The sequence below is a fragment of the Petromyzon marinus genome, assembly GCF_048934315.1.
Source record: "Petromyzon marinus isolate PM22_M1 ecotype Great Lakes invasive population chromosome 70 unlocalized genomic scaffold, UKy_Petmar_22M1.pri1.0 chr70_unloc.3, whole genome shotgun sequence".
NCBI classification, from domain to species: Eukaryota; Metazoa; Chordata; class Hyperoartia; order Petromyzontiformes; family Petromyzontidae; genus Petromyzon; species Petromyzon marinus.
In genome coordinates, this window is record NW_027422605.1 from 98,680 (window position 1) to 113,344 (window position 14,665).

At 46.4% G+C, this 14,665-nt stretch overlaps 1 protein-coding gene across 11 annotated transcripts in view; it reads right to left on the bottom strand.

Moving 5' to 3' along the window:
* Nucleotides 1-1,177: 1,177 nt before the first annotated feature.
* Nucleotides 1,178-14,665, bottom strand: part of LOC116957209 (peripheral plasma membrane protein CASK) — a 144,580-nt gene continuing 131,092 nt past the window's right edge. For all 11 annotated transcript variants that reach the window (XM_076058340.1, XM_076058337.1, XM_076058338.1 and 8 more), the window contains one exon: nt 1,178-2,976. In XM_076058340.1, coding sequence (XP_075914455.1) covers nt 2,800-2,976 — 177 coding nt within the window. In that variant the 3' untranslated portion in view covers nt 1,178-2,799. The remainder of the gene's footprint in view (nt 2,977-14,665) is intronic.

The following is a 14,665-nucleotide window of genomic DNA, read 5'->3' on the forward strand; positions in this document are numbered from 1 at the left end:
TTGTGGGGGGGGCTGTGAGTTGTGGGGGGGGGGGGCTGTGAGTGTTGGGGGGCTGTGAGTTGTGGGGGGGCTGTGAGTTGTGGGGGGGCTGTGAGTTGTGGGGGGGGCTGTGAGTTGTGGGGGGCTGTGAGTTGTGGGGGGGGCTGTGAATTGTGGGGGGGGGCTGAGTTGTGGGGGGGGGGGGCTGAGTTGTGGGGGGGGCTGAGTTGTGGGGGGGGGGGCTGTGTTGTGGGGGGGGGCTGAGTTGTGGGGGGGGGGCTGAGTTGTGGGGGGGGGGCTGTGTTGTGGGGGGGGGCTGAGTTGTGGGGGGGGGCTGAGTTGTGGGGGGGGGCTGAGTTGTGGGGGGGGGGCTGAGTTGTGGGGGGGGCTGAGTTGTGGGGGGGGGCTGAGTTGTGGGGGGGGCTGTGAGTTGTGGGGGGGGCTGTGAGTTGTGGGGGGGGGCTGTTGGTTGTGGGGGGGGGCTGTGAGTTGTGGGGGGGCTGTGAGTTGTGGGGGGGGCTGTGAGTTGTGGGGGGGGCTGTGAGTTGTGGGGGGGGCTGTGAGTTGTGGGGGGGGCTGTGAGTTGTGGGGGGGGCTGTGAGTTGTGGGGGGGGCTGTGAGTTGTGGGGGGGGCTGAGTTCCACCGCCTGATTGGCCGACCGTTCGAATCATCCATCCAATCGCGAGCCGCGTATATCCCATCCGTGGGCAATTTACTATTTATTATTCCACCCCCATCAACAACCACCACCACCCACCACCACCACCACTCACCACCACCACCAACAATCACAACCATTCCCATATCAACAACCCGAATCAAGGAGAACCCGTATTAACAACCCACCACCACCACCACCCCTACCAACAACCACCCCTACCAACAACCACCCCTACCAACAACCACCCACAACATCAGCAATCGGCATCAACAACCCCGGGGCCATACCGAGCCAGCCTGGCTCTGCACAGCTCAGGGAGCCAGGCTGTTTTTTCCACTACTCAAGCCGAGCCGTGCCAGGGCAATACTGAGCGGGCCTGGCTCGGTATGGCTCGTGAGGCCAGCGTAGCACGATTTGGTTCTGGCTCAGCTCGGGTTTGCCAGTGGAAAAGGCTCCATCTGATATCTCGTGAGGCCAGCGTTGCACGGTTTGGCTCTGGCTCAGCTCGGGTTTGCCAGTGGAAAAGGCTCCATCTGATATCTCGTGAGGCCAGCGTAGCACGGTTTGGTTCCGGGTCGGTTTGGAAAAATGGAGCGGTGGGAAAAAACCGGACCAGTGGCGGCGCTGCGCTGGCCCTGCTGGTGGTGGCTCGGCTCCGGTTCGGCAGTGGAAAAACGTTGCCATCGGAGAACCGTAACCCCCCCCCCCCCCCCCGAAAGGTGATGTCACAGAAATCTGCCCCCCAACGCCACCGCCCGTCCACCGTCACCTCTCCTTCGCCTCTCACCTCCCGACCGCCGTTACGCACACGCACGCACGCACGCACACACGCACGCACACACACACACGTACACACACACACGTACACACACACACACACGTACACACACACGTACACACACACGTACACACACGCACGTACACACACACACGTACACACACACACGCACACGTACACACACGCACACACGTACACACACACACGTACACACACACACGTACACACACACACGCACACGTACACACACGCACACACGTACACACACGCACACACGTACACACACACACGTACACACACGCACACACACACACACACGTACACACACGCACACACACACGCACACACACACACACGTACACACACGCACGTACACATACACACGTACACACACACACGCACACGTACACACACGCACACACGTACACACACGCACACACGTACACACACACACGTACACACACGCACACACACACACACACGTACACACACACGTACACACACGCACACACACACGCACACACACACACACGTACACACACGTACACACACACGCACACACACACACGTACACACACGTACACACACACGTACACACACACACACACACGTACACACACGTACACACACACGCACACACACACACGTACACACACGTACACACACACGTACACACACGTACACACACACGTACACACACACGTACACACACACACGTACACACACACGCACGTACACACACGTACACACACACACGTACACACACACGTACACACACACGCACACACACACGTACACACACACACACACGTACACACACACGTACACACACACACACACGTACACACACACACGTACACACACACGTACACACACACACGTACACACACACGTACACACACACGTACACACACACGTACACACACACACACACGTACACACACACACACGCACACGTACACACACGCACACACGTACACACACACGTACACACACGTACACACACACGTACACACACGTACACACACACGCACACACACACGCACACTCACACGTACACACACACACACACGCAGACGCACACCTACGGGGGAGGGTGACGTGGTGCGTGGGTGCTGGGGGCTTGCGTACGGGGGGGGGGAGGGGGGGGTTACCCGGCGGGGGATGTGGGAGGAGACTTTGGGGGTGAGGGACGTGGGGGGGCGGGGCTTGAGGGGGGAGGGGGAACTCAACGATTCTCAACAAAACAAAAACAGCTCCACCGTGGAAGAAGCTCGCGAGTGACGGAAGCGGCGGCGGTGGCGGGCCCCCCCCTCCACCCCCCCTCCACCCCCGGGGGGGGGGGGTCACGTGGGGGTCACCAAACCCCCACCCCCGTGCTCAGTAGACCCAGGAGACGGGAACCCACTGGGGCGTGGCGCTGACGGCGGCGATGGCCTCCTCCACCTGGCGGATGGTCTCCTCGATCTCGTTGTTGACCACCGTCAGGTCGAAGTAGTGACCGTACGCCTTCTGCAGCAGCTCCGACTCCTTCTGCAGGCGCTGCAGCGACTCGTCCTGCGGGTGACGGTGGCGGGGGGAGAGGCGCCGCCGTCACCGACGGAGTCGCCATCGAGGCAAAAAGCGGCGGTGGCGGCGTCGTGAATCCGGCGAGGGTTTCGTGATCTGTCTTAGAAAGTCCTCTCTCAAGGTGGCGGTGAGATCACTCGTGAGACGGCGTTCACGATGGGACTCACGATCTAATCAGTTTCAATCTCAAAGTTCACGATGGGACTCACGATCTAACCAGTTTCACTCACAAAGTTCACGATGGGACTCACGATCTAAACAGTTTCACTCACAAAGTTCACGATGAGACTCACGATCTAAACAGTTTCACTCACAAAGTTCACGATGAGACTTACGATCTAAACAGTTTCACTCGCAAAGTTCACGATGGGACTCACGATCTAAACAGTTTCACTCACAAAGTTTACGATGGGACTCACGATCTAACCAGTTCACTCACAAAGTTCACGATGAGACTCACGAACGATCTAAACAGTTTCACTCACAAAGTTCAAGATGAGACTTACGATCTAAACAGTTTCACTCACAAAGTTCACGATGGGACTCACGATCTAAACAGTTTCACTTGCGAAGTTCACGATGGGACTCACGATCTAAACAGTTTCACTCACAAAGTTCACGATGGGACTTACGATCTAAACAGTGTCACTTGCGAAGGCTACAATGGGACTCACGATCTAACCAGTTTCACTCACAAAGTTCACGATGAGACTTACGATCTAACCAGTTTCACTCACAAAGTTCACGATGAGACTCACGATCTAAACAGTTTCACTCACAAAGTTCACGATGAGACTCACGATCACACCAGTTTCACTCACAAAGTTCACGATGGGACTCACGATCTAAACAGTTTCACTCACAAAGTTCACGATGAGACTCACGATCTAACCAGTTTCACTCACAAAGTTCACGATGAGACTCACGATCTAACCAGTTTCACTCACAAAGTTCACGATGGGACTCACGATCTAAACAGTTTCACTCACAAAGTTCACGATGAGACTCACGATCTAAACAGTTTCACTCACAAAGTTCACGATGAGACTTACGATCTAAACAGTTTCACTCGCAAAGTTCACGATGGGACTCACGATCTAAACAGTTTCACTCACAAAGTTTACGATGGGACTCACGATCTAACCAGTTCACTCACAAAGTTCACGATGAGACTCACGAACGATCTAAACAGTTTCACTCACAAAGTTCAAGATGAGACTTACGATCTAAACAGTTTCACTCACAAAGTTCACGATGGGACTCACGATCTAAACAGTTTCACTTGCGAAGTTCACGATGGGACTCACGATCTAAACAGTTTCACTCACAAAGTTCACGATGGGACTTACGATCTAAACAGTGTCACTTGCGAAGGCTACAATGGGACTCACGATCTAACCAGTTTCACTCACAAAGTTCACGATGAGACTTACGATCTAAACAGTTTCACTCACAAAGTTCACGATGAGACTCACGATCTAAACAGTTTCACTCACAAAGTTCACGATGAGACTCACGATCACACCAGTTTCACTCACAAAGTTCACGATGGGACTCACGATCTAAACAGTTTCACTCACAAAGTTCACGATGAGACTCACGATCTAACCAGTTTCACTCACAAAGTTCACGATGGGACTCACGATCTAACCAGTTTCACTCACAAAGTTCACGATGGGACTTACGATCTAAACAGTTTCACTCACAAAGTTCACGATGAGACTCACGATCTAATCAGTTTCACTCACAAAGTTCACGATGGGACTCACGATCTAATCAGTTTAAATCTCAAAGTTCACGATGGGACTCACGATCTAATCAGTTTCAATCTCAAAGTTCACGATGAGACTTACGATCTAAACAGTTTCAATCTCAAAGTTCACGATGAGACTCACGATCTAACCAGTTTCACTCACAAAGTTCACGATGGGACTCACGATCTAAACAGTTTCACTCACAAAGTTCACGCTGGGACTCACGATCTAAACAGTTTCACTCACAAAGTTCACGATGGGACTCACGATCTAATCAGTTTCACTCACAAAGTTCACGATGAGACTCACGATCTAACCAGTTTCACTCACAAAGTTCACGATGGGACTCACGATCTAAACAGTTTCACTCACAAAGTTCACGATGAGACTTACGATCTAAACAGTTTCACTCGCAAAGTTCACGATGGGACTCACGATCTAAACAGTTTCACTCACAAAGTTTACGATGGGACTCACGATCTAACCAGTTCACTCACAAAGTTCACAATGAGACTCACGAACGATCTAAACAGTTTCACTCACAAAGTTCAAGATGAGACTTACGATCTAAACAGTTTCACTCACAAAGTTCACGATGAGACTTACGATCTAAACAGTTTCACTCACAAAGTTCACGATGGGACTCACGATCTAAACAGTTTCACTTGCGAAGTTCACGATGGGACTCACGATCTAAACAGTTTCACTCACAAAGTTCACGATGGGACTTACGATCTAAACAGTGTCACTTGCGAAGGCTACAATGGGACTCACGATCTAACCAGTTTCACTCACAAAGTTCACGATGAGACTTACGATCTAACCAGTTTCACTCACAAAGTTCACGATGAGACTCACGATCTAAACAGTTTCACTCACAAAGTTCACGATGAGACTCACGATCACACCAGTTTCACTCACAAAGTTCACGATGGGACTCACGATCTAAACAGTTTCACTCACAAAGTTCACGATGAGACTCACGATCTAACCAGTTTCACTCACAAAGTTCACGATGGGACTCACGATCTAACCAGTTTCACTCACAAAGTTCACGATGGGACTTACGATCTAAACAGTTTCACTCACAAAGTTCACGATGAGACTCACGATCTAACCAGTTTCACTCACAAAGTTCACGATGGGACTCACGATCTAATCAGTTTAAATCTCAAAGTTCACGATGGGACTCTGATCACACCAGTTTACTCACAAAGTTCACGATGGGACTCACGATCTAATCAGTTTCAATCTCAAAGTTCACGATGAGACTTACGATCTAAACAGTTTCAATCTCAAAGTTCACGATGAGACTCACGATCTAACCAGTTTCACTCACAAAGTTCACGATGGGCCTTACGATCTAAACAGTTTCACTCACAAAGTTCACGATGGGACTCACGATCTAACCAGTTTCACTCACAAAGTTCACGATGAGACTCACGATCTAAACAGTTTCACTCACAAAGTTCACGATGGGACTCACGATCTAACCAGTTTCACTCACAAAGTTCACGATGGGACTCACGATCTAAACAGTTTCACTCACAAAGTTCACGATGGGACTCAGGATCTAACCAGTTTCACTCACAAAGTTCACGATGAGACTCACGATCACATCAGTTTCACTCACAAAGTTCACGATGGGACTCACGATCTAAACAGTTTCACTCACAAAGTTCACGATGAGACTTACGATCTAACCAGTTTCACTTGCGAAGGCTACAATGGGACTCACGATCTAAACAGTTTCACTCACAAAGTTCACGATGAGACTCACAATCTAACCAGTTCACTCACAAAGTTCACGATGGGACTCATGATCTAACCAGTTTCACTCACAAAGTTCACGATGGGACTCACGATCTAACCAGTTTCACTCACAAAGTTCACGATGAGACTTACGATCCAACCAGTTTCACTCACAAAGTTCACGATGGGACTCACGATCTAACCGGTTTCACTCACAAAGTTCACGATGAGACTCACGATCTAAACAGTTCACTCACAAAGTTCACGATGGGACTCACGATCTAATCAGTTTCACTCACAAAGTTCACGATGAGACTCACGATCTAACCAGTTTCACTCACAAAGTTCACGATGGGACTCACGATCTAAACAGTTTCACTCACAAAGTTCACGATGAGACTTACGATCTAAACAGTTTCACTCGCAAAGTTCACGATGGGACTCACGATCTAAACAGTTTCACTCACAAAGTTTACGATGGGACTCACGATCTAACCAGTTCACTCACAAAGTTCACAATGAGACTCACGAACGATCTAAACAGTTTCACTCACAAAGTTCAAGATGAGACTTACGATCTAAACAGTTTCACTCACAAAGTTCACGATGAGACTTACGATCTAAACAGTTTCACTCACAAAGTTCACGATGGGACTCACGATCTAAACAGTTTCACTTGCGAAGTTCACGATGGGACTCACGATCTAAACAGTTTCACTCACAAAGTTCACGATGGGACTTACGATCTAAACAGTGTCACTTGCGAAGGCTACAATGGGACTCACGATCTAACCAGTTTCACTCACAAAGTTCACGATGAGACTTACGATCTAACCAGTTTCACTCACAAAGTTCACGATGAGACTCACGATCTAAACAGTTTCACTCACAAAGTTCACGATGAGACTCACGATCACACCAGTTTCACTCACAAAGTTCACGATGGGACTCACGATCTAAACAGTTTCACTCACAAAGTTCACGATGAGACTCACGATCTAACCAGTTTCACTCACAAAGTTCACGATGGGACTCACGATCTAACCAGTTTCACTCACAAAGTTCACGATGGGACTTACGATCTAAACAGTTTCACTCACAAAGTTCACGATGAGACTCACGATCTAACCAGTTTCACTCACAAAGTTCACGATGGGACTCACGATCTAATCAGTTTAAATCTCAAAGTTCACGATGGGACTCTGATCACACCAGTTTACTCACAAAGTTCACGATGGGACTCACGATCTAATCAGTTTCAATCTCAAAGTTCACGATGAGACTTACGATCTAAACAGTTTCAATCTCAAAGTTCACGATGAGACTCACGATCTAACCAGTTTCACTCACAAAGTTCACGATGGGCCTTACGATCTAAACAGTTTCACTCACAAAGTTCACGATGGGACTCACGATCTAACCAGTTTCACTCACAAAGTTCACGATGAGACTCACGATCTAAACAGTTTCACTCACAAAGTTCACGATGGGACTCACGATCTAACCAGTTTCACTCACAAAGTTCACGATGGGACTCACGATCTAAACAGTTTCACTCACAAAGTTCACGATGGGACTCAGGATCTAACCAGTTTCACTCACAAAGTTCACGATGAGACTCACGATCACATCAGTTTCACTCACAAAGTTCACGATGGGACTCACGATCTAAACAGTTTCACTCACAAAGTTCACGATGAGACTTACGATCTAACCAGTTTCACTTGCGAAGGCTACAATGGGACTCACGATCTAAACAGTTTCACTCACAAAGTTCACGATGAGACTCACAATCTAACCAGTTCACTCACAAAGTTCACGATGGGACTCATGATCTAACCAGTTTCACTCACAAAGTTCACGATGGGACTCACGATCTAACCAGTTTCACTCACAAAGTTCACGATGAGACTTACGATCCAACCAGTTTCACTCACAAAGTTCACGATGGGACTCACGATCTAACCGGTTTCACTCACAAAGTTCACGATGAGACTCACGATCTAAACAGTTCACTCACAAAGTTCAAGATGGGACTCACGATCTAAACAGTTTACTCACAAAGTTCACGATGGGACTCACGATCTAACCAGTTTCACTCACAAAGTTCACGATGAGACTCACGATCTAACCAGTTTCACTCACAAAGTTCACGATGAGACTCACGATCTAACCAGTTTCACTCACAAAGTTCACGATGGGACTCACGATCTAATCAGTTTAAATCTCAAAGTTCACGATGGGACTCTGATCACACCAGTTCACTCACAAAGTTCACGATGGGACTCACGATCTAACCAGTTTCACTCACAAAGTTCACGATGGGACTCACGATCTAAACAGTTTCACTCACAAAGTTCACGATGAGACTCACGATCTAACCAGTTTCACTCACAAAGTTCACGATGGGACTCACGATCTAACCAGTTTCACAAAGTTCACGATGAGACTCACAATCTAACCAGTTTCACTTGCGAAGGCTACAATGGGACTCACGATCTAAACAGTTTCACTCACAAAGTTCACGATGAGACTCACAATCTAACCAGTTTCACTCACAAAGTTCACGATGAGACTCACAATCTAAACAGTTTCACTCACAAAGTTCACGATGAGACTCACGATCTAACCAGTTTCACTCACAAAGTTCACGATGGGACTCACGATCTAATCAGTTTAAATCTCAAAGTTCACGATGGGACTCTGATCACACCAGTTTACTCACAAAGTTCACGATGGGACTCACGATCTAATCAGTTTCAATCTCAAAGTTCACGATGAGACTTACGATCTAAACAGTTTCAATCTCAAAGTTCACGATGAGACTCACGATCTAACCAGTTTCACTCACAAAGTTCACGATGGGCCTTACGATCTAAACAGTTTCACTCACAAAGTTCACGATGGGACTCACGATCTAACCAGTTTCACTCACAAAGTTCACGATGAGACTCACGATCTAAACAGTTTCACTCACAAAGTTCACGATGGGACTCACGATCTAACCAGTTTCACTCACAAAGTTCACGATGGGACTCACGATCTAAACAGTTTCACTCACAAAGTTCACGATGGGACTCAGGATCTAACCAGTTTCACTCACAAAGTTCACGATGAGACTCACGATCACATCAGTTTCACTCACAAAGTTCACGATGGGACTCAGGATCTAAACAGTTTCACTCACAAAGTTCACGATGGGACTCACGATCTAAACAGTTTCACTCACAAAGTTCACGATGAGACTTACGATCTAACCAGTTTCACTTGCGAAGGCTACAATGGGACTCACGATCTAAACAGTTTCACTCACAAAGTTCACGATGAGACTCACAATCTAACCAGTTCACTCACAAAGTTCACGATGGGACTCATGATCTAACCAGTTTCACTCACAAAGTTCACGATGGGACTCACGATCTAACCAGTTTCACTCACAAAGTTCACGATGAGACTTACGATCCAACCAGTTTCACTCACAAAGTTCACGATGGGACTCACGATCTAACCGGTTTCACTCACAAAGTTCACGATGAGACTCACGATCTAAACAGTTTACTCACAAAGTTCACGATGAGACTTACGATCTAACCAGTTTCACTCACAAAGTTCACGATGAGACTCACGATCTAAACAGTTTCACTCACAAAGTTCACGATGAGACTCACGATCACACCAGTTTCACTCACAAAGTTCACGATGGGACTCACGATCTAAACAGTTTCACTCACAAAGTTCACGATGAGACTCACGATCTAACCAGTTTCACTCACAAAGTTCACGATGGGACTCACGATCTAACCAGTTTCACTCACAAAGTTCACGATGGGACTTACGATCTAAACAGTTTCACTCACAAAGTTCACGATGAGACTCACGATCTAACCAGTTTCACTCACAAAGTTCACGATGGGACTCACGATCTAATCAGTTTAAATCTCAAAGTTCACGATGGGACTCTGATCACACCAGTTTACTCACAAAGTTCACGATGGGACTCACGATCTAATCAGTTTCAATCTCAAAGTTCACGATGAGACTTACGATCTAAACAGTTTCAATCTCAAAGTTCACGATGAGACTCACGATCTAACCAGTTTCACTCACAAAGTTCACGATGGGCCTTACGATCTAAACAGTTTCACTCACAAAGTTCACGATGGGACTCACGATCTAACCAGTTTCACTCACAAAGTTCACGATGAGACTCACGATCTAAACAGTTTCACTCACAAAGTTCACGATGGGACTCACGATCTAACCAGTTTCACTCACAAAGTTCACGATGGGACTCACGATCTAAACAGTTTCACTCACAAAGTTCACGATGGGACTCAGGATCTAACCAGTTTCACTCACAAAGTTCACGATGAGACTCACGATCACATCAGTTTCACTCACAAAGTTCACGATGGGACTCACGATCTAAACAGTTTCACTCACAAAGTTCACGATGAGACTTACGATCTAACCAGTTTCACTTGCGAAGGCTACAATGGGACTCACGATCTAAACAGTTTCACTCACAAAGTTCACGATGAGACTCACAATCTAACCAGTTCACTCACAAAGTTCACGATGGGACTCATGATCTAACCAGTTTCACTCACAAAGTTCACGATGGGACTCACGATCTAACCAGTTTCACTCACAAAGTTCACGATGAGACTTACGATCCAACCAGTTTCACTCACAAAGTTCACGATGGGACTCACGATCTAACCGGTTTCACTCACAAAGTTCACGATGAGACTCACGATCTAAACAGTTCACTCACAAAGTTCACGATGGGACTCACGATCTAATCAGTTTCACTCACAAAGTTCACGATGAGACTCACGATCTAACCAGTTTCACTCACAAAGTTCACGATGGGACTCACGATCTAAACAGTTTCACTCACAAAGTTCACGATGAGACTTACGATCTAAACAGTTTCACTCGCAAAGTTCACGATGGGACTCACGATCTAAACAGTTTCACTCACAAAGTTTACGATGGGACTCACGATCTAACCAGTTCACTCACAAAGTTCACAATGAGACTCACGAACGATCTAAACAGTTTCACTCACAAAGTTCAAGATGAGACTTACGATCTAAACAGTTTCACTCACAAAGTTCACGATGAGACTTACGATCTAAACAGTTTCACTCACAAAGTTCACGATGGGACTCACGATCTAAACAGTTTCACTTGCGAAGTTCACGATGGGACTCACGATCTAAACAGTTTCACTCACAAAGTTCACGATGGGACTTACGATCTAAACAGTGTCACTTGCGAAGGCTACAATGGGACTCACGATCTAACCAGTTTCACTCACAAAGTTCACGATGAGACTTACGATCTAACCAGTTTCACTCACAAAGTTCACGATGAGACTCACGATCTAAACAGTTTCACTCACAAAGTTCACGATGAGACTCACGATCACACCAGTTTCACTCACAAAGTTCACGAAGGGACTCACGATCTAAACAGTTTCACTCACAAAGTTCACGATGAGACTCACGATCTAACCAGTTTCACTCACAAAGTTCACGATGGGACTCACGATCTAACCAGTTTCACTCACAAAGTTCACGATGGGACTTACGATCTAAACAGTTTCACTCACAAAGTTCACGATGAGACTCACGATCTAACCAGTTTCACTCACAAAGTTCACGATGGGACTCACGATCTAATCAGTTTAAATCTCAAAGTTCACGATGGGACTCTGATCACACCAGTTTACTCACAAAGTTCACGATGGGACTCACGATCTAATCAGTTTCAATCTCAAAGTTCACGATGAGACTTACGATCTAAACAGTTTCAATCTCAAAGTTCACGATGAGACTCACGATCTAACCAGTTTCACTCACAAAGTTCACGATGGGCCTTACGATCTAAACAGTTTCACTCACAAAGTTCACGATGGGACTCACGATCTAACCAGTTTCACTCACAAAGTTCACGATGAGACTCACGATCTAAACAGTTTCACTCACAAAGTTCACGATGGGACTCACGATCTAACCAGTTTCACTCACAAAGTTCACGATGGGACTCACGATCTAAACAGTTTCACTCACAAAGTTCACGATGGGACTCAGGATCTAACCAGTTTCACTCACAAAGTTCACGATGAGACTCACGATCACATCAGTTTCACTCACAAAGTTCACGATGGGACTCACGATCTAAACAGTTTCACTCACAAAGTTCACGATGAGACTTACGATCTAACCAGTTTCACTTGCGAAGGCTACAATGGGACTCACGATCTAAACAGTTTCACTCACAAAGTTCACGATGAGACTCACAATCTAACCAGTTCACTCACAAAGTTCACGATGGGACTCATGATCTAACCAGTTTCACTCACAAAGTTCACGATGGGACTCACGATCTAACCAGTTTCACTCACAAAGTTCACGATGAGACTTACGATCCAACCAGTTTCACTCACAAAGTTCACGATGGGACTCACGATCTAACCGGTTTCACTCACAAAGTTCACGATGAGACTCACGATCTAAACAGTTCACTCACAAAGTTCAAGATGGGACTCACGATCTAAACAGTTTACTCACAAAGTTCACGATGGGACTCACGATCTAACCAGTTTCACTCACAAAGTTCACGATGAGACTCACGATCTAACCAGTTTCACTCACAAAGTTCACGATGAGACTCACGATCTAACCAGTTTCACTCACAAAGTTCACGATGGGACTCACGATCTAATCAGTTTAAATCTCAAAGTTCACGATGGGACTCTGATCACACCAGTTCACTCACAAAGTTCACGATGGGACTCACGATCTAACCAGTTTCACTCACAAAGTTCACGATGGGACTCACGATCTAAACAGTTTCACTCACAAAGTTCACGATGAGACTCACGATCTAACCAGTTTCACTCACAAAGTTCACGATGGGACTCACGATCTAACCAGTTTCACAAAGTTCACGATGAGACTCACAATCTAACCAGTTTCACTTGCGAAGGCTACAATGGGACTCACGATCTAAACAGTTTCACTCACAAAGTTCACGATGAGACTCACAATCTAACCAGTTTCACTCACAAAGTTCACGATGAGACTCACAATCTAAACAGTTTCACTCACAAAGTTCACGATGAGACTCACGATCTAACCAGTTTCACTCACAAAGTTCACGATGGGACTCACGATCTAATCAGTTTAAATCTCAAAGTTCACGATGGGACTCTGATCACACCAGTTTACTCACAAAGTTCACGATGGGACTCACGATCTAATCAGTTTCAATCTCAAAGTTCACGATGAGACTTACGATCTAAACAGTTTCAATCTCAAAGTTCACGATGAGACTCACGATCTAACCAGTTTCACTCACAAAGTTCACGATGGGCCTTACGATCTAAACAGTTTCACTCACAAAGTTCACGATGGGACTCACGATCTAACCAGTTTCACTCACAAAGTTCACGATGAGACTCACGATCTAAACAGTTTCACTCACAAAGTTCACGATGGGACTCACGATCTAACCAGTTTCACTCACAAAGTTCACGATGGGACTCACGATCTAAACAGTTTCACTCACAAAGTTCACGATGGGACTCAGGATCTAACCAGTTTCACTCACAAAGTTCACGATGAGACTCACGATCACATCAGTTTCACTCACAAAGTTCACGATGGGACTCAGGATCTAAACAGTTTCACTCACAAAGTTCACGATGGGACTCACGATCTAAACAGTTTCACTCACAAAGTTCACGATGAGACTTACGATCTAACCAGTTTCACTTGCGAAGGCTACAATGGGACTCACGATCTAAACAGTTTCACTCACAAAGTTCACGATGAGACTCACAATCTAACCAGTTCACTCACAAAGTTCACGATGGGACTCATGATCTAACCAGTTTCACTCACAAAGTTCACGATGGGACTCACGATCTAACCAGTTTCACTCACAAAGTTCACGATGAGACTTACGATCCAACCAGTTTCACTCACAAAGTTCACGATGGGACTCACGATCTAACCGGTTTCACTCACAAAGTTCACGATGAGACTCACGATCTAAACAGTTCACTCACAAAGTTCAAGATGGGACTCACGATCTAAACAGTTTACTCACAAAGTTCACGATGGGACTCACGATCTAACCAGTTTCACTCACAAAGT